General features: G+C 46.8%; 1 protein-coding gene across 1 annotated transcript in view; it reads left to right on the top strand.

Annotated features, from left to right (window-relative positions):
- Positions 1 to 26,479, top strand: part of LOC135054532 (zinc finger protein 585A-like) — a 105,477-nt gene that overhangs the window by 60,690 nt on the left and 18,308 nt on the right. The window contains exon 7 of the mRNA XM_063957675.1: positions 815 to 2,461. Within this exon, the coding sequence (XP_063813745.1) occupies positions 815 to 2,461 (1,647 nt within the window). The remainder of the gene's footprint in view (positions 1 to 814; positions 2,462 to 26,479) is intronic.

Genomic DNA, 26,479 nt, shown 5'->3' with positions numbered 1-26,479 from the left:
GAGCCCAGGGTGCCTGGAGGCCAGTGGGGGCTATGAAGCCACATTCTTATCCGCAAGAGGCAGGGAGAACTAGAATACTCTGAAACTGTATTTGAGTAGTTGTGGTTGCCAGGCCAAAGCCTGTGGAGATACCTGCAAGAAGCATGCAAGACTTTGAGACTTTGCACACAGACTAGCTGACCCACGCTCTAGCTGGACACAATTCGGCTGTCTAGTCACTGGCCAACTAGCTGGCATCTGTTGCCCCGCCTACAACAGTGTTTTGTCCTCTTCCCAACCACTACAAACCAATTACAGAAAACAAATCAATGACACACATGTGGCGCACCTGTGGGTTTGTGTGCTGTAATAGAAATCCAGAGGGCATGTGACCCTGACTGCAGCCTGTTCATTTGCCAGAAAAAGGAAGTACCAGCTTCCATTCCCAGTACATGTCACCACACCTTGCATTACATTTCTATCTTCTGCAGTGGAAGTACTATATCTAGGCAGATATCTTTGTGATCCATTGGCGTATAATTTCTAGTGAAGATGGCAGAATATCGCAGTGTAAGAGACTCTGAATGAGGCTTGATAGTAGGTACATTCTGCAGTCACTTAGATGGGAGCAGGCTCTTTCAGGAAGACAATGCATCACACTACAGGTCTGGAGCCACCATATTATGGCTGGAGGAGCATTCCTCTGAGTCTGACATCAGAAATTGGACCCCTCATTTGCCATATCTGAACCCAGTAGCACTCCACTGGGGAATATTATAAATTGTACCTTTATTATGGAGAGACATTCAATTTTCTGTACACTTATTCCCAACAGATGAATGTAACAGAAGGAATATCTCGGAAGAAAATCTAATTTCATCTTCAGGTTGTAAAATAGAAGATGATGACATCACACAAGATTCTCCTGGAGAAACCCCTACTGCCCTACTCGTACCTCCTGTACCTCACAATGTGCTTGTGTCATGTGGTCCCTCTAATCAGAGGGAATGTTCTGATAACACTGATATTGGGTCATCTTCTACAGCTCTGACAGTAGATAAAATATTTCCCTGTTCTATAGATGACAGCTGTTTTACACAGACCGCACAGCTTATAACCAATCATCCAGCTAAGGGAGGTGAGAAACCATTTCCATGTTCTGAGTGTGGGAAATGTTTTACCGATAAATCAAATCTTGTTACACATCAGAGAAGTCACACAGTTGACAAGCCATTTCCATGTTCTGAGTGTGGGAAATGTTTTACACACAAGTCACATCTTGTTGCACATCAGAGAAGTCACACAGGTGAGAAGCCATTTCCATGTTCTGAGTGTGGGAAATGTTTTACATACAACTCACGTCTTGTTAAACATCAGAGAAGTCACACAGGTGAGAAACCATTTCCATGTTCTGAGTGTGGGAAATGTTTTACCTATAAATCATATCTTGTTACACATCAGAGAAGTCACACAGGTGATAAACCATTTCCATGTTCTGAGTGTGGGAAAAGTTTTACCGATAAATCAAATCTTGTTACACATCAGAGAAGTCACACAGTTGACAAGCCATTTCCATGTTCTGAGTGTGGGAAATGTTTTACATACAACTCACGTCTTGTTAAACATCAGAGAAGTCACACAGGTGAGAAACCATTTCCATGTTCTGAGTGTGGGAAATGTTTTACCGATAAATCAAATCTTGTTACACATCAGAGAAGTCACACAGGTGAGAGGCCATTTCCATGTTGTGAGTGTGGGAAATGTTTTACACACAAGTCCCATCTTGTTGCACATCAGAGAAGTCACACAGGTGAGAAGCCATTTCCATGTTCTGAGTGTGGGAAATGTTTTACATACAACTCACGTCTTGTTAAACATCAGAGAAGTCACACAGGTGAGAAACCATTTCCATGTTCTGAGTGTGGGAAATGTTTTACCTATAAATCATATCTTGTTACACATCAGAGAAGTCACACAGGTGATAAACCATTTCCATGTTCTGAGTGTGGGAAAAGTTTTACTGATAAATCAAATCTTGTTACACATCAGAGAAGTCACACAGTTGACAAGCCATTTCCATGTTCTGAGTGTGGGAAATGTTTTACACACAAGTCACATCTTGTTGCACATCAGAGAAGTCAAACAGGTGAGAAGCCATTTCCATGTTCTGAGTGTGGGAAATGTTTTACATACAACTCACGTCTTGTTAAACATCAGAGAAGTCACACAGGTGAGAAACCATTTCCATGTTCTGAGTGTGGGAAATGTTTTACCTATAAATCATATCTTGTTACACATCAGAGAAGTCACACAGGTGATAAACCATTTCCATGTTCTGAGTGTGGGAAAAGTTTTACCGATAAATCAAATCTTGTTACACATCAGAGAAGTCACACAGATGACAAGCCATTTCCATGTTCTGAGTGTGGGAAAAGTTTTACACAGAAGTCACATCTTGTTGCACATCAGAGAAGTCACACAGGTGAGAAACCATTTCCATGTTCTGAGTGTGGGAAATGTTTTAGAGATAAATCATCTGTTGTTAGACATCAGAAACTTCACACACATGAGAATGTGTAACATGACAGTAATCGAATCTTGATAAAACTATACTTTATTAACACTATATAAAATTTGTATATATGCAGATGGAAAGTTATTTTTCTTACAAATAAATCTAATTTCTCACATATTTTTTGTTAAAGGGCTGAGCTGGAATGATTTGTGTTATTTCTCTAGCATCCGTAAGGGATATTGGGGACAGAATTAGTGCGATGGGGTATAGATGGGTCCAAAGGAGCAAGTACACTTTAAAATTCTTCACTGGGTGTGCTGGCTCCTCCCCTCTATGCCCCCTCCTACAGCTCAGTTTAGATAAAGTTCCCTCAGGAGAGGATGCACACTCTAAAGCTCCAGAGTTTTTCTTCATTTTATGTCTGTTTTATTTATTTCGGTATGCTGTTTGGGCAACAGCATACCTGTGCTGTGGGAGTTATGGGGGAGACGGTCACCGGCCTCTTGAGGTGCAGAGCCACTTTCCCGCTGCAGGACCGCCGTCCTGAGGGGCTGTTTGTTCAGCGAGGCATGGATCCTTGGCTGTCGCAGCCGCAGCATGCCGCAAACCCTTAACACTGCGTGAAGGTGATCATCAGTGGTGAGTACCAACCAGGATCCCCGCTAGGGGGCTCCCGCGGTCTAATGTGTGGCTGAAGCGCGGGTCAGGCGTTCGAGTCCCTCCTGGGGGCGGACTCATTATAGTTCCTGCGTGAGACTGGCTAACTAGAGTGAACCAAGCATTTATGTGAGGTTGTACATGTTAAAGGAGACATGGCCAGTATAAATATACAGCAGTAGCTCCGGCGCCATGTTGGGGGGCGGATCTACATGAGAGCAGGCTCAGCGGCATTTTGGCGTCTTCCTCTGCATGAGCAGCAGCTGCAGCAGCCTACACAGCTCCTCCAGAACTGCCCCTGTATACACTGGTACCGGGTATAGAGAGGGGGGAGGGGGAGACGCTATCATTGTGCACAATAATCCCCTGAGGTTACACATATATATCAAACGCTGACAACCTCACTGGGGCCGGTCAGTGTTGGGTGCGCTGGAGTCTCTCTTCTCTGTCTCCTCTCACATTCAATAGGGCAGGCTTGTCATATATAATATCAGGCTGTATTGTGTGTGTATATTATACCTGTTTTTCTAATCACTATGGTAAAATAGAAGTCTTGTAATGCCAGGTTCTCTCCTAGTACATACAGCTCATTATCATGTGAGCAGTGTAGTCAGACATCTCATGCTGATACTAATGTGGGGGAGAATGCAGAGCCCCCCTGGTTGGGGTCTATAAAAACTATGATGTCTGATATGTCATCTCAGCTCACTGCAACTGCAAACAAGACACAAGAATTGCAACAAGCAGTTACTGCTAAGCGTCCCTCCTGCCTGCTTCACAGAAACCTGCTCTACCAGCACTCCTATCAGATGATACTGATGATATACATGATGATGGGGACCCCATAAGTGGGGATCCCACCCCGATTCAGGGTATTGAACCCCTCGTATTGGATATTGGGGAGGTGTCCAAGCTCCCCCTGGGGGATGCAAATACTCAGCAGTCATTTTTCCTCCCTCAAGAGAAACCAAAAGTCACATTGCCTGATTCCACAGAATTGGATAATTTATTTAAACTAGCCTGGAAGAATCCAGATAAAAAATATCAAGTGACAAAAAGGTTTTTGAATACCTTCCCCTATGCCGCTGAGGGCAGAATGTTTTGGGAATAATCTCCAGCAGTAGACTTCTCAGTCTCTCGCCTTTCTAAATAGGCGGTGCTCCCTGCTCCGGGCTACCTTACGGTAAAGGACCCAGCAGATAGGAAAATAGAGACCACTCTACAATCTATTTACATTGCTGCAGGCGTAGCACAAAGGACGGTCATTGCAGGTTTCTGTATAACACATGCAATCCATTCCTGGGCTAGTCAAATAAAGGAAGGTCTGTTGGGTGATAGGACCTTAGTCAATACTGTTGCTTTCCTGACTCGCATTCAGGACACGGCAAGAGTCCACTGTGACTCCCTAAAAGAGATTGGCACTATTAATGCTAGAACCATGGCTATGGCTGTGTGCGCACAGAGCCATATGGTTACGTCATTGGATTGCTGATACATGTTACAACTGAGGGCTGAGGCTAACCTGGGGAAGCCTCAGATGTAGGGGCTGACGTGTAGGTGAACCAGGGAGGTAGTATTGGGTTCCTAGACATACCGGAGCTCTAGTACCATTTGCCCGAAGGCGTGACCACGACAACGAAGTTGTAAAAAGGTAAAGTCCGTTTTATTGAACACACAGCTTAAGGCCCCTAAGATATGCAAAACGTCACAAAAGATGTGCAGTGGTAAATTACAGTACAGTTCCTAGAAGTGCAGGGGTAATTAGTGCTGTGGCTTGCAGAACAGAATATTAGAGTCCTTGCCAGAACTGGAGATGGTAAGTCCGTATGCCAAAGCTAACCGCTGAGGAGAGGTATTAACTGGTACTGCCCAGCAGATGGTATACAGAGGCTGGAGCAACACAGTTGCAAAGAAGTAGATGGTACTTGGTAATTGCAGAGTGCCGGATGGAACCGGTATGAATGAAAGCTGTGCAGAACTCACCACTGTAGATTTAGAGTCCGTTGGTGAGCATCGATGGACGCTGTGGTTCAATGGTAGAATGGTCACTGATGCAGGCGATATAGGAATACCGCTGATGATGTTGAAATAAACCGAAGACACTGTGGAGCACCGCTAGCAGAATACCAATGACTCAGGAGCACTGTGGAAAGCTGGTAGGCCATGGTAAGTATGCTGTGGAGTATGGAGAGCGGTGCTGTAGAAGGGAGAAGTTGAAAACGATACCAGGACACCGCTGGAATCTGGAAGCGAAGCAGGACCAATACTGGAAGCAGGAAGCTGGTGTCTGATCCTGAGACCCAGCAATTGTTGGTTTTCTAGGTTCTGGAACACTGCAGAAGTCAGGCTGCACCGCAGGATGGAAACAGGTGCGGGTCTCTTAGTGGAGGTGAATCACAGTAGCTGGAATACCTGGAGAAACAAGCAGTAGAATCCACAAGCAGGAGAGACATGTGTATAGGTTAGACAACCAAAGCACTGACGATTATCCAGCCCAGGAGCAGGATATTTATACCAGCTGGGAAGCAGGCATTGGCTGGATAATTAGGCAGAGTCCAGAGTGCAGCGGATAGGTTGTGAAAGGACATGTGATGAGGAGAAACATGGCTGCGCCCATGTTTGCATTTGGAGGGAAAGTCTGTATATTGCATGTGGTAAACAGCAGTAATGGCGGCGGAGGGCAGGAGACGCCATTCTTTAAAACAGTGTAACTAAACTGTAAGGTTGCCATGACAGCGCTGCGGGATCACAGGGAAGAGACTTGAGGTGAATGTATACAGCGCGCTGCACGCAGACAGCGCAGATGGAATCCTGTTTTGGAACGCTGGGCCAGTCTCGGGAGACACTTGGAAGGTAAATAATGATGTCCAATAACCCGGATCGTGACAATACGGACTCAAAATGTAATGTGGAATCTGTTCCCTTCACAGGTGAATGGCTCTCTGGAGGTGACCTAGACACCTGGATTTCTAAAGCCACGTTTCTTCCTTCAGGTGCCCCTCCTGCTAGACGTACCTATCCAGGACCGTCTGCTCAGTCCTTTCGGACCCGCAGATTTCGATCCAGAGCCAGAGGAGCCTCCAACGCAGCGAGAGGCTACAGAGTAATACCTAGAAAACCAGCAGTTGCTGGGTCTCAGGACCAGAACGCCAGTTCTGCTTCCGCAAAATCTTCAGCATGACTGTACCCGCCCACCCCAGGGAGATCTCGTGGTGGGAGCTCGGCTACATCACTTCAGTCACATCTGGGATGGTTCTTGCCAAGATGCTTGGGCAAGGGACTTTATCTCTCAGGGCTACAAGCTGGAGTTCGACGGTACTCCTCCCCAATGATTTTTCAAATCAGGCTTACCAGTTTTGGTAAGTAGGCATGGTACGCTACTACTGGCCATAGAGAAGTTGGTACAGTCCCAGGTCATTGTCCCAGTACCACTACTGCAATAAGGACAGGGTTACTACTCCAGTCTGTTTGTAGTACCGAAACCAGACGGGTCTGTGATACCCATTCTGAATCTGAAATCCTTGAATCCTTACCTGAAGGTTTTCAAATTCAAGATGGAATCTTTGAGGGCGGTGATCGCAGGCCTGGAACCACAGGAATTCCTACTGTCCCTTGATATCAAGGACGCTTACCTACATATCCCAATTTGGACTCCTCATGAGGCCTATCTGTGATTTGCCCTGCTGAATCATCACTACCAATTTCTGGCATTAACTTCGGCCTGTCTACAGCTCCGAGAGTGTTCCCGAAGGTGATGGTGGAAATGATGTTTCAGCTTAGGGTCCAGGGAGTCAATGTGATTCCATACCTGGACAATCTCCTGATAAAAGCAAGCTCCACATAGATCGCACTATCCAACTTCTGTCTCACCACGGGTGGATCCTCAATCTACAGAAGTCCCACCTGGAACCGTCTCAGCGGCTCCTGTTTCTGGGCATGCTACTGGATACTGTAGCACAGTAAGTGTTCCTCCCCAAGGACAAAGCGAGAACACTCCAGGAAATGGTTTGCATGGTACTCAGACCTGCTCGAGTCTCTGTCCGTCTTTGCAAAAAATTATTGGGAAAGATGGTGGCCTCCTACGAGGCGATACAGTATGGAAGGTTCCACGCCAGACCCTTCCAATTGGACATCCTGAACAAATGGTCCGGTTCCCATCTTCAGATGCACCGGATGATTCAGCTGTCACCCCGAGCCAGGATTTCACTCCTGTGGCTACAGTCTTCCAAACTCCTGGAAGGCCGAAACTTCGGGATTCAGGATTGGATCCTCCTCACGACAGATGCGAGTCTACGAGGATGGGGAGCTATCACCCAAGGGGCGCAGTTCCAGGGCAGGAGGCCCTTCTTCCAATCAACATTCTGGAACTTCGGGCTATCCATAATGCTCTACTTCAGGGGTCTCCTCTGCTAAAGGATCGGGCAATCCAGGTGCAGTTGGACAACGCCACGGCAGTGGCATACATCAATCGACAAGGAGGGACAAAAAGCAGGGCCTGAATGCGAGAAGTGTCAAGAATACTCCTCTGGGCAGAAAAACATGCAAGAGCGCTGTCCGCAATCTTCATTCCGGGAGTGGACAACTGGGAGGCAGACTTCCTAAGTCACCACGACCTCCACCCAGGGGAGTGGGGACTACACACACAGGTGTTCCAACTGATCATCGACAGGTGGGGTTGCCCACAGATCAACTTGATGGCCTAACGTCTCAACAAGAAGCTTTGCTGCTATTGCTCACGAACCAGGGACCCTCATGCGAGCGCAGTGTATGCGCTGACTTCGCCTTGGTCATACCGGCTGGTCTACCTGTTTCCTCTGATTCCTCTGATCCCAATGGTGCTCAAGCGGATGAGACATCAAAGAGTGGAAGCAATCTTGATTGGCCCCGAAGAGCATGGTTGCGGCTCTACTGGACATGTCCATACAGGACCCTTGGCCTCTACCACTAAGAAGGGATCTTCTTCAACAAGGACCGTTCGTCTACCCGAACTTATGGCAGCTTCGTTTGACGGCATGGAAGTTAAACGGAACATCCTAGGTCACAAAGGGATTTACAAAAAGGTAATTGCCACTATGGTACAAGCCAGAAAACCTGTGACGTCAAAACACTATCATCATATCTGGCGGAGATATGTCTCTTGGTGCGAGGAACGCACATATCCCTCTGCGGAATTCCACTTAGGAAGGTTCCTCTGTTTCCTGCAGGCTGGAGTGGATAAGGGCTTACTTCTGGGATCCATTAAGGTCCAGATTTCAGCTCTTTCCACCTTCTTCCAGAAGAAGTTGGCTCTCTTGCCGGAAGTTCAGACCTTGTTGCAAGGGGTGCTTCATATACAACCTCCCTTTGTGCCCCCTACGGCACCTTGGGATCTGGATGTTATGTTACGCTTTCTACAGTTTTCCTGGTTTGAACCTCTGACGATGGTAGAGGATAAATACCTCTCGTGGAAAACTGTGATGTTGCTGGCCCTGGCTTCTGCTAGGCATGTCTCAGAATTGGGGGCCTTGTTGTGCAAAAGTCAGTACTTGCTCTTTTACAAGAACAGAGCAGAGCTCAGGACTCAACAGCAGTTCCTGCCGAAGGTGGTCTCCGCGTTTCACTTGAATCAACCTATTGTGATTCCATCCAGTTCTGACACAGCTTCTAGTCCGGAGGCATTGGATGCTGTACGAGCCTTGCAGATCTATGTCAAAAGGACGGCTTGGGTCAGGAAGACGGTTTCCTTGTTCGTGCTGTATGATGCACGAAAAAAAGGGGTTGCCCTGCTTCAAAGCAGTCCATTGCTCGTTGGATTAAACTTACTATCCAACAGGCTTATGCATCAGCAGCCTTACCGGTTCCACAGTCTCTGAAAGCCCACTATATTAGATTGGTGAGCTCTTCCTGGGCGGCTGCCCGTGGAGTCTCGGCCCTACAACTATGCCGAGCTTCTACCTGGTCGGGGACTAAAACCTTTGTGAAGTTCTACAAATTTGATATCCTGACGAAAGAGGATACCCAGTTTGGGCAGACGGTGCTGCAGTTGTTTCCACCCGTTCCCGCAGCTTTGGAACATCTTCATCATACTAATTCTGTCCCCAATATTCCTTATGAATGCTAGAGAAAATAGGATCAGAATCAGCTTTATTGGCCAGGTGTACTCACGTACACTAGGAATTATTTGTGGTACAATGCATCGCCAAGCAGCAACATGGAGGAAAAATGTAGCATACATTACAAACATTACACATATGAGTTCATACTGCACATATGCAACTGTACAGTAGACATATTATACATTTAAGACTAAAAACTAAGGCTGCTTGGCAGAGCAGCACCGAGGCAGCCATCCGCGGCGCCAAGTAGAACTCACACAATGCACATAATACAGAAGATTTAAGTATTACATCAAAAGATAAACCACACAGACAAAGACACAGAAAGAATAATGCATGATTGGTGTAGGCATTTTGAGTAATAACCTCCAGGGGTTGTGTATTCCACCCTCACAAGGCACCAGATGCGGCAGCCATCTTAGGCGCACTGCGTAGGATTACCCAGGGTGGAATAGTCCACCCCTAGAAGAGAACACAAAATGGGGAGATTGCAGAGTCCTTAAGTTCAGAGTAGGGTTCCAATAAAAACATCAGGTCCACGCATTTTTCATCCCATCCACAAGCGCACCAGATAAGGCAGCCATGTTGGGCGCACTACAAGGTTACACAGTGGGAGATGAGCCATACAGGTGCCAAATGCATGTGTGGGAGAACTGACACGTGTGTAGGCATATGCTATACCCTGCATGGAAAGATCCAAATGAAGCACACCCCGCCCACGGAGGAACCATCCGAGGCAGCCATGTGGGGCGCACTGCATAGGTTACTGCTGGCAGGGTGTGCAACCAATGGAGGTACACATTACGGGAATAGCACATAGTGGGGTGGAAGTACCGTGTAAGAAGATAGAGAAGAGAAAGACACATTTGCAGGAAAACTGTACTAACATTATTTTGTGAAAAAGATAAATGTCCTGGTCTCATGAGAGCAGTGCGGGTGGGTGTGAGAATGTGGGGTGCAGTGCGGGTGGGTGTGATAGTGTGGGGTGCAGTGCGGGTGGGTGTGAGAATGTGGGGTGCACACTAATGTCCAATGGAATTGACCCAGCAAAGTCTGGTCCTGACGTGCACGTCCCTCAGTTCCCTGCTCAGCTTCAGGGGTAGTCCCGGGGGCAGTCATGATGTTCTTGGACACAGAAGTAGTAGGCATTGGTCCTGGTGTTCTCATGGCAGAGGTGAGGAGAGGCCACATAATGTTCCAGATTTCTTTCTTGATGCTGTTCAATGTTTGTTCAACTGTATTTTTAACTGTTCATTTTCAAAACGCTTAGAGAAGGAACGCTTGGAGTATTGGAACGCACAGCTGACATGCACAGCTGTGCATGGTTGAAGTTACAGATATACTATGGGAAATTGACCCAACTACAGCTGAGGCAAATGTCCCACTAATCAAAGGTGTTACATTACACAGTGTTTGACTAAACAAACACCAGCCCAGTCAGCCTTAATTAAATATGCGGCACTGACCAAGCTTTGAAACTCAGGTATTTTAAATTACAAACAAAAGCATAAATCACAAAACTGTCTAACAAATGATTTGAACATACATTTGGAATATAGATGATTTTAATATACCTACCGGTAAATCCTTTTCTCATAGTCCATAAGGGATATTGGGCGCCCGCCTCTGTGCGGAGACTTTCTGCAGGTTCTCTGTTATGTGTTCCTGTTCAGCTGTTGCTGTTAATGTTGCCAGACCTTGCTGGCTAAGTTATGTATTGGTGTGCTGGTGTTTAACTCTCACCACACCTGTTGTTGTTATGTTCCTTCTCTCAAGTATGTCATTCTCCTTCGGGCACTGTTACCTATAACTGAGCTGTAGGAGGAGGCATAGAGGGGAGGAGCCAGCACACCCAGTGGAAGAATTTTAAAGTGCACTTGCTCCTCTGGACCCGTCTATACCCCATCCTACTAATTCTGTTCTCAATATCCCTTATGGACTACAAGAAAAGGATTTACCGGTAGGTATATTTAAATCCTATTTCTTTCTTTCTGTCTATTGGAGGATTCAGAATTTCCATTAGGTATAGGGTGTGCGATTTAGACATAGAAGGTGTTGCGTCCACTCTAGCGCCCATTGACAGAGTCACAGGTGCAATAATATGCGAATACTACTTTCAGCCTTCCTCTTGTGCAGTAGTGTGTGCCGGATAGTGTAAGCCCTGAGATGTCCATTATCTGTGCCTTAATCACAGTAGCACAGCAGGTGGTTCTGAGTTACCCCATACCTTATTGGGGTTATATTATGGGTTGCAGCCCCCAATATCGGTTCCAGGTATTAAAATTAAATATTTCCTAAATTGCATGTGTACATATGTAATTTATGCGATTACATGTCCATGCGGCAAACAATATGTTGGCCGCACGACACGTACTCTCCACATAAGGTATATGGAGCACAGAAGAAATGTTATAAGGAAAGCAAAACACCCATTGTCGAGTCATGTGGTAAACTGTCAGGGTACAGATTTTAAGAATATCAATATGTTGGCTGTGGAACAAATGAAAACTACTAAACGGGGAGGTGATAGATACAGTGTGCTGTGTAGACGGGAAGCATACTGGATCTTTAGGATGGATTCCCTGACGCCTGGTGGATTAAATGATACTGTGGAGCTTAATGGTATATAATTATGCATATAGGGTAGCATCAGGCCCGGCGCTACCCGCTCAGCAAGGTCTGCAAAGCAGGGAGGCGCTGGTCTAGTGAGGCGCTCCTCCTGCTCTGCCACCTTACTGATGGGCAGTGTTACTGGCAGGGACGTCTGCTGCAGCCTGAGCCTGTCACACTATCAGGCAGCAGCAGCGCCGGCAGCATGATGTACTCACTGATCGTTTTAACATCCGTCTCTGTGTTAAAATCCTCCTGTCAGAGCCCTCCCCCCTTCCCTTTCTCCCGTGCTCCTACTGCTGGCATATGTCAGAGAGACAGGCAGCAGTGTCGCCCCTCCCTCCACTGTGACTCGGTGGTGAAGTCAGGGGGAGGGCACTTCCTCCAATACACAGAAAGGCACGTGCACTGGTTTGGAGGAGACAGCAGCCCTGAGGAGCAGCCAGCCACACTGAGGGAGGAGCAGAGAATCAGGTTAATAGACTGCTGCAGCTAAACGTGTGCTGGGAGGTGTCATCAATCTGCTGTGTTGGGGGGTGTCAGCAGTGTGTGCTGGGGGGGTGTCAGCAGTGTGTGCTGGGGGGGTGTCAGCAGTGTGTGCTGGGGTATCAGCAGTGTGTGCTGGGGTGTCAGCAATGTGTGCTGGGGGTGTCATCAGTGTGTGCTGGGGGGCGTCAGCAGTGTGTGCTGGGGGGTGTCAGCAATGTGTGCTGGGGGTGTCAGCAGTGTGTGCTGGGGGGTGTCAGCTGTGTGTGCTGGGGGTGTCAGCAATGTGTGCTCGGGGTGTCATCAGTGTGTGCTGGGGGTGTCATCAGTGTGTGCTGGGGGTGTCAGCAGTGTGTGCTGGGGGTGTCAGCAATGTGTGCTGGGGGTGTCATCAGTGTGTGCTGGGGGGCGTCAGCAGTGTGTGCTGGGGGGTGTCAGCAATGTGTGCTGGGGGGTGTCAGCTATGTGTGCTGGGGGTATCAGTGTGTGCTGGGGGTGTCAGCAATGTGTGCTGGGGGTGTCATCAGTGTGTGCTGGGGGTGTCATCAGTGTGTGCTGGGGGGTGTCAGCAATGTGTGCTGGGGGTGTCATCAGTGTGTGCTGGGGGGCGTCAGCAGTGTGTGCTGGGGGTGTCAGCAATGTGTGCTCGGGGTGTCATCAGTGTGTGCTGGGGGTGTCAGCAATGTGTGCTGGGGGTGTCATCAGTGTGTGCTGGGGGTGTCATCAGTGTGTGCTGGGGGGTGTCAGCAATGTGTGCTGTGGGTGTCATCAGTGTGTGCTGGGGGGTCAATAATGTGTGCAGGGGGTGTCACCTGTGTGTGCTGGGGGGTCATTAATGTGTGCTGTGCTAAGGTGTGTGTAATTAATGTGTGCAGGGTGTATGTGTACTTAATGTGTGCTGGGGAGGGGGGGTCATTTATGTGTGCTGGGGAGGAGGTGGCCATTTATGTGTGCTGGGGGTGTCATTAAAGTGTGCTGGGGAGGGGGTGTCATTAATGTGAGCTGGGGAGGGTGTGTGTGTGTGCTGGGGGATGTGTCATATTAATATGCTGGGGAGTGGCATATTAACAATGGGGGTAATTCCAAGTTGATCGCAACAGGATTTCTGTTAGCAATTGGGCAAAACCATGTGCACTGCAGGGGAGGCAGATATAACATGTACAGAGAGAGTTAGATTTGGGTGTGGTGTGTTCAATCTGCAATCTAATTTGCAGTGTAAAAATAAAGCAGCCAGTATTTACCCTGCACAGAAACAAAATAACCCAACCAAATCTAACTCTTTCTGCACATGTTATATCTGCCCCCCCTGCAGTGCACATGGTTTTGCCCAATTGCTATCAAAAATCCTGCTGCGATCAACTTGGAATTACCCCCAATGTGTGCCTATTAATGTGTGCTGGGGAAGGGAGGGGAATAGTATGTGTAAAAGGGAGCTCTACCTGGCACAATGTGTAAAATGATGCTCTACCTGGAATAATGTGTGGCTTGCTCTACCTGGCGTTGTAAAAGGGGCTCTACCTGGCACAATGTGTGAAAGTGGGCTCTACCTGTCATTGTAAAAAGGAGACTAAACCTTTGCGCAATATGTAAAAGGGGGCTCTAGCTGGCGTAATATATATAAGGGGCACTACTGTGTGGCGTAATTTTGATGAATGGAGACTACTGTGCGTCATTATTTAACGCCTCTATATTTTGCACTGTGCCTTTGTCCATGTTATAGATAGCTCTGAGAATGATATCTGTCACATTTGTATTTGCTGACAGACGCAAAATCGATAGTTTGCAGGAGGGCGCCGAACACCCTAGCACCGGCCCTGGGTAGCATTATGTTTTTGTAACCTAATGCGTAGCTATTAGGGATGATATATTATATAGCTAGGCTAATAGATGGTAGTGGTGTGTTCCTCGGATCTGATCTATATACATGGATGTGTGTATGGATAAAATGAACCTATATAACTTTTAGGATGGAGTGGCGGGAGAAAGTTAGGAACTGATCATTTAAAAATATTAGATATAGTATGGTGTGGTTAAGACTATATGTCTATTGACATTATACCATATATATATAGTCTATAGGTAAAAGGAGAGTGAACCAACTAAACAATTAATGATGAATTGTGACTTAGTGAATATGGATTTATCTGTGTCTCTATTTCTATTTTTATTTTATTATATTCTTTTTTATTATTATTATTATTATTATTAGTATTATTAGTATTTTTAATTTTATCTTCATATTATATATTTTATATTTTTTATTTTTAATATTAATATTGTTTTTATGTATGTGCATTCACTCTTACTATGGTCTAGAGTAGTAGTACGTGTGCAGCAGCTTATTGTTTTAATGTCCTATATCTTCTTGCTACATATAAAAGTATATTTGTTTATACATGTATATTTTTATTTGATACATAAATAATGGTCGTTGACGCCAGAGAATATATATGTTGTAGTGGGAGGATGCAGCTTAAATAGATGCATAAATTAGATGAGCTACACTGGTATGGAACGCATAGAATCCCGTAAACGAGAGTGCGGGAATGTAGTCAAAATGAGTCATGAACCGCAACAATGTATACGCATGCGCGAATCGAGCGGCGCAAGATATAAAAAAGCCCTGAGTATCTGCAGTATAACTATAGACACTGATGAAGCAGCTGACGAAACTTTAAGCGGAGAAACGCGTCTGTCATAACTACTGCAAGGAGTATTGGATATACCAAGTAAGTGCCGGCCGGCCAGAGACAGCTACCTTATATGCAAAGGATTGGACATCTCACCTACTATCCATCACACGGTGGACTCCGGATAAGGCTATTTTTTAAAGCGGTAGCCGGGAGAGGTATTTAAGCACATGCAAAGCCGTAAATTAACACGTAGTTGACCAATCCTATGGCTCTGATGAGCGGGGACTTTGAATAATTATAAAGCTGGAAATAACATCCAATACCAGTTTATAGTATACAGGGAAACTGTGCAGAGACTGCTTTATAAACTGAAAGGAAAGGAAAAAAGGAGGCTTGTTAAATAGCTATACAGGCACTAAATTCCATACATCCGCTACTATTGTAACGGGCTGCTAAAAAAGGTTACAATTGTGACAATAGGGTTGTATGAGATTGCTTAGGTTAAGTGTTTAGCTGCATGCTTTTCTATATAATTAGGATTGTGCAATATTCTCTGGCTGGCAAAACAAGATAGCAATATGGTATGAATGATATGAAGTATATATTTTAATTATATCTAATGAGAAATATTGTGTACCTGAATGTTTTATATGGGTTATTAAAAACATTATTTTAATGTGAATGTGCCAGCGCTGTCCTTGTATTTCTCTGACGTCCTAGTGGATGCTGGGAACTCCGTAAGGACCATGGGGAATAGACGGGCTCCGCAGGAGACTGGGCACACTAAAAGAAAGATTAGGTCCTATCTGGTTTGCACTGGCTCCTCCCTCTATGCCCCTCCTCCAGACCTCAGTTAGAATCTGTGCCCGGCCAGAGCTGGATGCACCTAGTGGGCTCTCCTGAGCTTGCTAGAAAAGAAAGTATTTGTTAGGTTTTTTATTTTCAGTGAGATCTGCTGGCAACAGACTCACTGCTACGAGGGACTGAGGGGAGAGAAGCAAACCTACCTGCTTGCAGCTAGCTTGTGCTTCTAAGGCTACTGGACACCATTAGCTCCAGAGGGATCGAACACAGGGCCCGACCTCGATCGTCCGTTCCCGAAGCCGCGCTGCCGTCCCCCTTGCAGAGCCAGAAGACACGACGAAAACGGCGGCTGAAGACTCCTGTCTTCATTAAGGTAGCGCACAGCACTGCAGCTGTGCGCCATTGCTCCCACAGCACACCACACACTCCGGTCACTGGTGGGTGCAGGGCGCTGGGGGGGCGCCCTGGGCAGCAATTAGATTACCTTTTGGCAATAAAAACACACATAATACAGTCTAGCACTGTATATGTGTAAAAAAACCCTGCCATTAAAGTACATAAAAGGACAGAAGCCCGCCGCTGAGGGGGTCGGGCCTTCTTCCTCAGCATACCGGCGCCATTTTCTCTTCACAGCTCAGCTGGAAAGAAGCTCCCCAGGCTCTCCCCTGCAGTATCCTGGTACACAAAGGGTGAAAAGAGGGGGGGAGGCACAAATTTAGGCGCAGAATTTGTATATACAGCAGCTACTGGGTAAACACTGAGTTGTAGTGTAATCCCTGGGTTATATAACGCTGGGGTGTGTGCTGGCATACTCTCTCTCTGTCTCTCCAAAGGGCCTGGTGGGGGAACTGTCTTCAAATAGAGCATCCCCTGTGTGTGTGGTGTTGGTACACGTGTGTCGACATGTCTGAGGTAAAAGGCTCCTCTAAGGAGGTGATAGAGCGTATATGTGTGTGGGAGGGTGTTTCCGTCGACAACGCCGACACCTGTTTGGATATGTGTAAGTGCTGAGGTAAAATTATTGCACAAAAGGTTAGGTAAGAAAGGAAATCTACCCTGGTCTGTCCCTATGTCACAGAGACCTTCAGAGTCTCTCTATGCTCACTATCCAAAATAACAAACACTGGTATCGACACAGAGTTTAACTCCACTGTCGACTATGATAATGCAAAGTTACAGCCAAGAGGGCTAAAAAAATATTCAATATATGATTATTGGAATAAAAGATGATTTGCATATCACTGATGACTCATCTGTCCCTGACACGAGAGTACACATGTTAAGGGGAAGAATGCTGAGGTAAATTTCCCTCCTCTCATGAGGAAAAACGCGGGAATCTCCAGACAAGAGATGGCAGCTTCCCACAAAAGAATTCTCAGGCTGTATCCTTTCCCCACTAGGGCCAGGATGTGTTGAGAATCTTCCCCTTGGGTGTCCTGTTTGCACTAGCTATTCTCAGGGATCCTGCAGATCCTCAGCAGGCACGACCTCCACCCGGGAAAGTGGTGACTTCATCAGGAAGTCTTCACGCAGTTTTGCAAATTGATGGGAACTGCCTCAGGTGGACTAGATGGCGTCCCACCTCAATAAAAAGATTTAAAAAAAAATAAAAAAAAAGGTTTTACGCCGGGTCAAGGGACTCTCAGGAGATAGCTGTGGTCGCACTGGTGACACCGTGGGTGTTCCAGTCGGTCTATGTATTCCCTCCTCTTCCTCTCAGACCCAAGGGCTGAGAATTGTAATAAAAGGGGGAGTGTGAACAATATTCTTTTGCTCCGGATTGGCCAAGAAGGACTCGGTACCCGGAACTGCAAGAAATGCTCTCAGAGGACCCATGGCCTCTGCCTCTCAGACAGGACATGTTGCAACAGGGGCCCTGTCTGTTCCAAGACTTACCGCGGCTGCGTTTGACGGCATGGCGGTTGAACGCCGGATCCTAGCGGAAAAGGGCATTCCGGATGCAGTTATTCCTACGCTGATAAAGGATACGAAAGACGTGACAGCAAGACTTTTTCACTGTATATGGCGAAAATAGGTTGCTTGGTGTGTGGCCGGGAAGGCCCTACAGAGGAATTTCAGCGGGGTCGATTCCTGCACTTCCTACAGTCAGGAGTGACTATGGGCCTAAAATTAGGATCCATAAAGGTCAAGATTTCGGCCCTATCCCTTTTTCTCTCAAAAAGAACTGGCTTCACTGCCTGAAGTTCAGACGTTGTTACAGCGGTGCTGCATATTCAGCCTCCTTTTGTGCCACCAGTGGCACCTTGGGATCTTAACGTTGTGTTGGATTCCTAAAATCCCACTGGTTTGAGCCACTTAAGACCGTGGAACTAAAATATCTCACATGGAAAGTGGTCATGCTTTTGGCCTTAGCTTGGGCTAGGCGTGTGTCAGAATTGGCGGCTTTGTCATGTAAAAGCCCCTATCTGATCTTCCATATGGAAAGGGCAGAATTGAGGACTCGTCCCCAATTTCTCCCTAAGGTGGTATCATCGTTTCATTTGAACCAACCTATTGTGGTGCCTGCGGCTACTAGGGACTTGGAGGATTCCAAGTTGCTGGACGTAGTCCGAGCTTTGAAAATTTATGTTTCCAGAACGGAGCGGACTATTGCTCGCTAGATCTGTAGCAAGATTCAGCAGGCTCATTCTGTGGCTGGATTGCCGCATCCGAAATCAGTTGAAGCCCATTCCACAAGGAAGGTGGGCTCTTCTTTGGCGGCTGCCCGAGGGGTCTCGGCTTTACAACTTTGCCGAGCTGCTACTTGGTCAGGGGCAAACACATTTGCAAAATTCTACAAGTTTGATACCCTGGCTGAGGAGGACCTTGAGTTTGCTCATTCGGTGCTGCAGAGTCATCCGCACTCTTCCGCCCGTTTGGGAGCTTTGGTATAATCCCCATGGTCCTTACAGAGTTCCCAGCATCCACTAGGACGTCAGAGAAAATAAGAATTTACTCACCGGTAATTCTATTTCTCGTAGTCCGTAGTGGATGCTGGGCGCCCGTCCCAAGTGCGGACTCGCTGCAATACATGTATATAGTTATTGCTTAACTAAAGGGTTATTGTTATGAGCCATCTGTTGAATGAGGCTCAGTTGTTGTTCATACTGTTAACTGGGTATAGTATCACGAGTTATACGGTGTGATTGGTGTGGCTGGTATGAGTCTTACCCGGGATTCCAAATCCTTTCCTTGTAATGTCAGCTCTTCTGGGCACAGTTTCCTTAACTGAGGTCTGGAGGAGGGGCATAGAGGGAGGAGCCAGTGCACACCAGATAGTACCTAATCTTTCTTTAGAGTGCCCAGTCTCCTGCAGAGCCCGTCTATTCCCCATGGTCCTTACGGAGTTCCCAGCATCCACTACGGACTACGAGAAATAGAATTACCGGTGAGTAAATTCTTATTTTTTTGTATGTTGTTGTTCAGGCTGTGAACCCAGCCTTTTGGACATAGCAGCAGGCGTGTTCACTACAACAATAGTGCCGGATTCTGTACATATATCTTTTTTAGGTATTGAGCCTCTTAGCACCAAGTACTCACTGTCCCCTACCCAAGATATGGGTCACTTGGTAGCCCCATCCTGACCCTGGTCCCGATGCTGAGGAACGAAGCGGATAGGCCACACAGACTCTGCCCCCTGGAGCCATGTTCCCCTCCCTGTATGTCACCAGCCTCATCCTGTGCCCAGCAGTGATAGGCCCTGGTTCCCCGGTCACAGATCACATGAGCAGAGCACCATCCGGCTCAGGTTAGGAAGGCGCCATTGGATGATGTGAGGGTTACGTAATAGTGGGGTGAGGAGCACCATGGCTACAGGCAGGACAGCAAGAGGCCGTTACTACTTACCTCAGTGCTCCTCTGTCACCCAGCTGAAGACACACCCGACTCCCCCTCTGTGCACCACTTCCAGTCCATGTGTTCTACCCAGAAATGTACTATAACAGCTTCTTGGTGACCAATAGATGGAATAAACACATTATTGTGTCAGGCAGCACATATACTACAGTGGGAGTAGCCTGTGGTGTCTTTTTATTATACAGGGGGAATCATCTGTGTAATAGCTTTCATGGCAAAGACATTCTCATCGGAGATTATCTTTGCCATGAAAGGATGTACCTGGTCCATAGCAATGTTTAGGTAGATGGATGATGGATGGCTGGACGTAGGGTTTCCCAGCAGAATATTGCCCAAATGGTCTTACTCAATTTCAGCTTGTTTTCTTCCCACAACGCATCCTTGCTCAGTCTCTTCTGTAGATAAATGATGCACCAACCGTCCACATGATACAACAGAAAACATGATGCAACAGACCAGATGCCCTTGGTCCAGTTCCGATGCTCATATGACCATTATAGGTGCTGTCAGTGGTGGACATGGGCTATCAAAGACACTGTAACTGGCCTGTGGTTACCTAGCCCCATACGCATCAGGGATTGATGCATTCTGTATTGTGACAAATTAATCCCATCACTGTGAAATGTTCAGTGATTTGTGCTACAGTAGCCATTCTGTTGGTCCATGCCAGATAGGATCTCCTTTGCACCTCTCACATTGATGACTCTTGGCTGCCCTACACCTCATTTGTGGTTTTCCCTCTCTTCAGAGCTCTGCCGGTAGGAACTCACCATGGCTGACCTTGAGCACCTCACATGACTTGCCATTTGAGATTGCTTTGACCCTTTCAGGTCATAACGATTTGGCCCATATTAAAGTAACTCAGGCCTTCACAACTGCCCATGTCTTCTGCACCCACACGTCACCTACTATTACTAACGTCAGCCTACCATCTAGTATATTCCTGACCTTGACATTAGGGAGATAGTTGGCTTCACTGACTTTTTATGGGAGTGGTGATAATGTTTTGGCTCATGAGCATATAATCTCAGCAAAGGACTGGAGATATAGGGGGTGGTCATTCTGAGTTGATCGCAGCCAGCAACTTTTTGCTGCTGGTGCGATCAACTAATCCACGCCTATGGGGGAGTGTATTTTAGCTTAGCAGGGCTGCATTCGATTGTGCAGCCCTGCTAAGCTAAAAAAGTTTCCCGTAACCTAGGAGTAAGGCTGGATCTACTTACCATGCGCAACGGTTCCATTGACGTTCCTCCCGGCTTTGACGTCAGACATCCGCCCTCCGTTTGCTTGGACACGCCTTCGTTCGGATGACCACTCCCTGAAAACAACATCCAACGGTGAGTATCTGCCCCAGACCGCTTCTCCGCTGTCAATCTTCCTGCATTCGGCGCTGCGTCTTCTTTTTTTCATTGCGACTGTAGTTGCCTGGCAATGACGCACGCGCGCTATGCGTACGCCGTGCATGCGCAGGTCCGACCCGTTCGCACCGCAGCGAAGAACTGGAATATTGTTATATTGTCCTTTGTCATACTTTTAGATTTTAAAATGACCAATATAATCTTTTACTGGGAGTCATTTACAAAGATGCAAAATTATGAGCCCATGGAGGGGGGGGGAGCAAACACATTTATGCAGGTACGTTATTGGGTAGGTAAAGATATTTCTTCAGGGGTGATAAACTGTTTCTGATGGGAGGAGCTAAGTGGGCCCGTCCTGGTATTGCTCCTTCATATGAAAATTAGATGTTATTTCCCTGTTGAGGTGTTTTAAATGAGTTTTGGTTTAGCATGTGTACAGTATACCTTCCAGTTGCCCCAATTTAGAAAGAACAGCATCTGGGCTGGGTTTGTATGGATCAAGAGTTGGACTTATTTATCCTGGTTCTGCATGTATCAGTGTTAGGAGGTATACCCATGTATAGACCAAGCCAGTGGCTACCAAATTTCTCGAAACACGATGACCTAGAATCTCAGCTTTTTTTTCAAGGCCCCCCCTGTTAGGCGCCGGGGTCCGCAATGTCCGCGCGGCCCGGCGCCTAGCAACTAGGGACGCCGTGCGCGTTCAGCCGCCGGCTTCCTAGCAACGCTAGACGCCGGGCGCGCTGAGCCGCACGGACCCTAGCAACGGGGACGCCACGGGCGGACCGCGTTCCCCGTTGCAGGGTCTAGTTACACACGCACACACACTTGTCTTCTGGCCGTGCAGCAAGGCAGTTGCATGGCATTAATACCAATCAGGCTTTGAACAGCTGATTGGAGGACTCCTTGCTAAATACCTTCTCAGTGCTTCTCACAGACGCCGGTAATAGCTTCCTGCATGCTGCTTTGGTTTGCTGAGAGTCTGTTCCAGTCCTGCTGTGTCCGGTCATTCCTGTCCTCAGAAGTCCTGTATCCGGGAGTTGTCATCTCATCCCTGGAAGTCGTTGGGTCCCCAGTAGTCCTGACTGATCACCTTTGAATATCGAGTGGTGTTTCATGAGTTGCGGCTCTGCCGTGTGTTGCGGCTCAGCCGCTTTATCTTTACATATTTTGTCTTTGGAGCATTTGCGGAGGGTTCCACTTCCACAAGTCCTCTCTGGAACTCGGCGGTGTCGGGTAGGAGAAGTGGACAAGTGGATATTTTGGTTGTCCTTTTCCCTGGCGGTTTTTCCGCACGTATTCTAGTTTTTATTAGCTTGTAGCCCCTGGCCTGGTCGTTTAGTCAGAGGGCCCCTTGTTATCACCCTGTCTCGGATTTCCCTTTGTCTCTCATTAAGACCTGGGGGGGCATCGGAGTTGGGCAAACATAATCCGCCCTTCAAATGCGGCTGCCATGGGCTCAAGCAACCATAGTCTCGCAGGGGATTTCTGACAGCACGGGCGAGACAACGGAGTTAGGGTGCAAGGGGCTATTTTCCATTCCCGCTCCCTTCCCCAGCATTACGTTCCAGTGCTCCGGTCCTCGCAATAAGATCTCCTCAGACCAGAGTGCTGGAATCATAACATTATTACCGGCAATACCAAAAATTAAAATTAAACAGGGCTTTAATTTTTTCCTCTCATTCAGTTTTTGTTAAAAATTTTTGGCCTCATGAATCCGACAGGTTTAGGGCCAAACCCTGGCCAGCTCTTAGTCAATCAGATTCAAGAACTTACTCAGATGGTTCAGGATCTTTCTCTTCGGGTGAGGTCGCAGGAAGATCTTTTGCGAGCCTCCCCAAAGGGAGTCCCTGAACCAAAGATGCATTTGCCTGACCGTTTTTCTGGTGATAGAAAATAATTTTTTAATTTTAAAGAATCCTGTAAACTTTATTTTCGTTTAAGACCTACTTCCTCTGGTACTGAATCTCAGCGGGTTGGGATTATTATTTCTTTACTCCAAGGGGATCCTCAGACCTGGGCATTCGGTTTAAGTGCAGAGGATCCTGCGTTGTTGTCAGCAGACGCTTTCTTTAAATCTTTAGGGCTTTTGTATGATGACCCAGATAGAGAGGCGTCCGCTGAAAGTCAGCTGCGCGCTCTCAAACAAGGTAGAAATCCTGCAGAGGTTTATTGTACTGAGTTTCGCCGTTGGTCGAACGACTGTGGCTGAAATGACCCAGCCCTGCGCAGTCAGTTTCGCCTCGGCTTATCAGAGTCTATTAAAGACAGTCTCCCCCAGTACCCCGCTCCTGAGACTCTCGATAAACTCATGGAGCTTTCTATTAAGATTGATCGTCGTCTCAGAGAGCGGAGAGCTGAAAGAGGAACATCTGTAAGGTCAAGTCCTTGTGTTTATTCCATTCCAGAAGACGTTGAGGAGCCCATGCAGATGGGTCTCTCCCGGCTGTCTCCTGAGGAAAGGACCAGAAGGCAAAATTCCGGTCTTTGTTTGTACTGTGGTGGTAAGGGACATTTTGCTCGTAACTGTCCGAACAAGTCGGGAAACGCTTTGACCAGGTGAATTGTGAGGGGGTTCACCTAGGTCTGCAGCTTATCTCCTCGAATAACTCTCTTTTATTCCCAGTTAAGGTTTCCTTTGACAGCCTCAGTTCTTTGGTGTCGGCTTTTGTTGACAGTGACGCTGCAGGAAACTTTATAGATTTAACTTGGGTTAAGGCCTTAGGCATTCTACAGTTACCATTGGATAGGTGTGTCACCATGCATGGCTTAGATGGGAGTCCGCTTTCCAATGGGGTTATTACCCACCGTACACCTCCCGTAGTACTTACAGTTGGAGCCTTACATTCCGAAAATATCGAATTTTATCTAACACATTGCCCAGCAGTTCCAGTGGTTCTGGGTCACCCTTGGCTGGCCTTTCATAATCCCACCATTGATTGGCGGTACGGGGAGATTTCCCAATGGGGTACATTTTGTGCTAAGGAGTGTATTTTGTTTCCAGTCAGAGTCGCAGCTATCATTTCAGAACTCATTCCTGGGGAATACCAGGAGTTTGCCAATGTATTCTCCAAAGGCAATGCGGACATTCTGCCTCCCCATTGGCCGTATGATTGTGCTATTGAGCTAGTTCCTGGTGCCGCATTGCCAAAGGGGAGATTATATGCATTGTCCGGGCCAGAAACTTCGGCTATGAATGACTATGTTCAGGAGAGCTTACAGAAAGGATTTATTAGACCATCAAAATCCCCTTTAAGTGCTGGTTTTTTCTTTGTGGAGAAGAAAGATGGCTCGTTTAGACCATGCATAGATTTTAGAGCCCTGAATAAGATCTCAGTTAAAAACACCTATCCTTTGCCATTAATTTCTGTACTCTTTGATCAGTTACGTTCTGCTGTGATTTTTTCTAAAATTGACCTGAGAGGAGCTTACAACCTCATCCGAATTAAATCTGTAGATGAGTGGAAGACGGCTTTCAGTACTCAGTCGGGTAACTACGAATACCTGGTGATGCCGTTCGGCCTGTCTAATGCTCCAGCAGTTTTTCAAGACCTCATAAATGATGTGCTCCGAGACTTCCTAGGGAAATTTGGTTGTTTATTTAGACGACATCTTGATTTATTCTGAATCGATGGAACAACATATCACCCAGGTGCGTCTGGTTCTTCAAAAGTTACGTGAGAATCATTTATATGCCAAGCTGGAGAAGTGTGAATTTCACGTCACGGAAGTATCTTTTTTAGGGTACATAATTTCCCCTCAGGGATTTTCGATGGAGCCTAAGAAGCTCCAGGCCATCCTTAATTGGGCGCAACCCACCAATTTAAAAGCAATTCAGCACTTTTTAGGGTTTGCAAATTATTATAGGAGGTTCATTCATTCTTTTTCTGACCTGGTTGCTCCCATTGTAGCCCTGACAAAGAAAGGAGCGGATCCTACCAACTGGTCGCATGAAGCTGAGTTATCCTTCCGGGCCCTGAAACAAGCCTTTGTCTCAGCTCCAGTCCTAAGACATCCTAATCCGGAATTGCCCTTTGTTGTGGAGGTTGATGCCTCAGAAGTTGGAGTGGGGGCCGTCCTTTCTCAAAAGGATCCGGAGTCTCTGGAGTTACATCCTTGTGCCTTTATGTCCAGGAAATTCTCCTCCGCTGAATCCAATTATGACGTTGGTAATCGGGAGTTACTGGCGGTAAAGTGGGCTTTTGAGGAGTGGAGGCATTGGCTGGAGGGAGCAAAACCTACTATTTCAGTATTGACTGACCATAAGAACCTGCAATACATTGAATCAGCTAAACGGCTTAATGCCCGGCAGGCACGTTGGGCATTATTTTTTACTCGTTTCAAATTTATAATCACTTTCAGGCCTGGTTCCAAGAATACTAAAGCTGATGCCCTGTCACGTAGCTTTCTTCCGGTTCACAATAACAATCCTGTTGTTACCCCAATACTTCCATCTTCGGTCATCCCGGCAGGTCTCACACAGGATTTATTTACCCAGTTAAACCAGCTTCAACATCAAGCTCCTAGGTTTACTCCTGCTGGTCGTCTTTACGTTCCTGAATTTTTGAGAGCTACTGTTTTAACTGAATTCCATGACAACAAAGTTTCAGGGCATCCAGGAATCACTAAAACATTGGAGTTAGTCTCTCGCTCAGTATGGTGGCCTAGTATTTCTAAAGACGTTAGGGAATTTGTTTATTCATGTCAGGTTTGTGCACAGCATAAGGTTCCCCGTTCCTTGCCTATAGGGCAACTTATGCCCTTAAGTGTCCCTCTCAGGCCATGGTCTCATATTTCCATGGATTTTGTGGTTGACCTTCCCCTTTCAGCCGGATTCCGAGTCATATGGGTGGTAGTGGACCGTTTTAGTAAAATGGCTCATTTTATTGCTCTTCCCCGATTGCCTTCTGCTCAAGGGTTGGCAGTTTTGTTCCTCCGCCATGTGTTCAGGCTTCATGGGTTGCCCACTGATATTGTTTATGATCGGGGTCCACAATTCGTCGCACAATTCTGGAAATGTTTTTGTGCTTCATTAAAGATGAAACTGTCGTTAACATCCGGTTACCACCCACAATCCAACGGGCAAACCGAACGAGTAAACCAGTCATTGAAACAATATCTGCGCTTGTATTCAGCCAAACTCCAGAATGATTGGTCCGAGTTTCTTCCTTTGGCTGAATTTGCTTACAATAATTCTTGTCATTCCTCCACTAAAGAGTCTCCATTCTTTTCAGTTTTTGGTTTTCACCCCAGAGCTAATTCTTTTTTTCATCATTCTCCAGTCTCCTCGCTGGCATTGACCTCCCATCTCAGAGCAATTTGGAAAAAAGTGCACCTTGCTCTCAGAAAAGCGGCCTTTCGAGAGAAGAAATTTTCTGACAGGCTCCGACGTCCTAGCACTTTTAAGGTGGGAGATAAGGTGTGGTTGTCAACTCGCAACATCAGGCTTCGACAATCCTCGGCTAGACTGGGACCCAAATTTATTGG

This window comes from Pseudophryne corroboree, chromosome 3 (genome assembly GCF_028390025.1).
Source record: "Pseudophryne corroboree isolate aPseCor3 chromosome 3, aPseCor3.hap2, whole genome shotgun sequence".
Lineage (NCBI taxonomy): Eukaryota > Metazoa > Chordata > Amphibia > Anura > Myobatrachidae > Pseudophryne > Pseudophryne corroboree.
The sequence above is the reverse complement of the archived record's forward strand: the minus strand, read 5'-3'. Positions and strand labels throughout refer to the sequence as shown.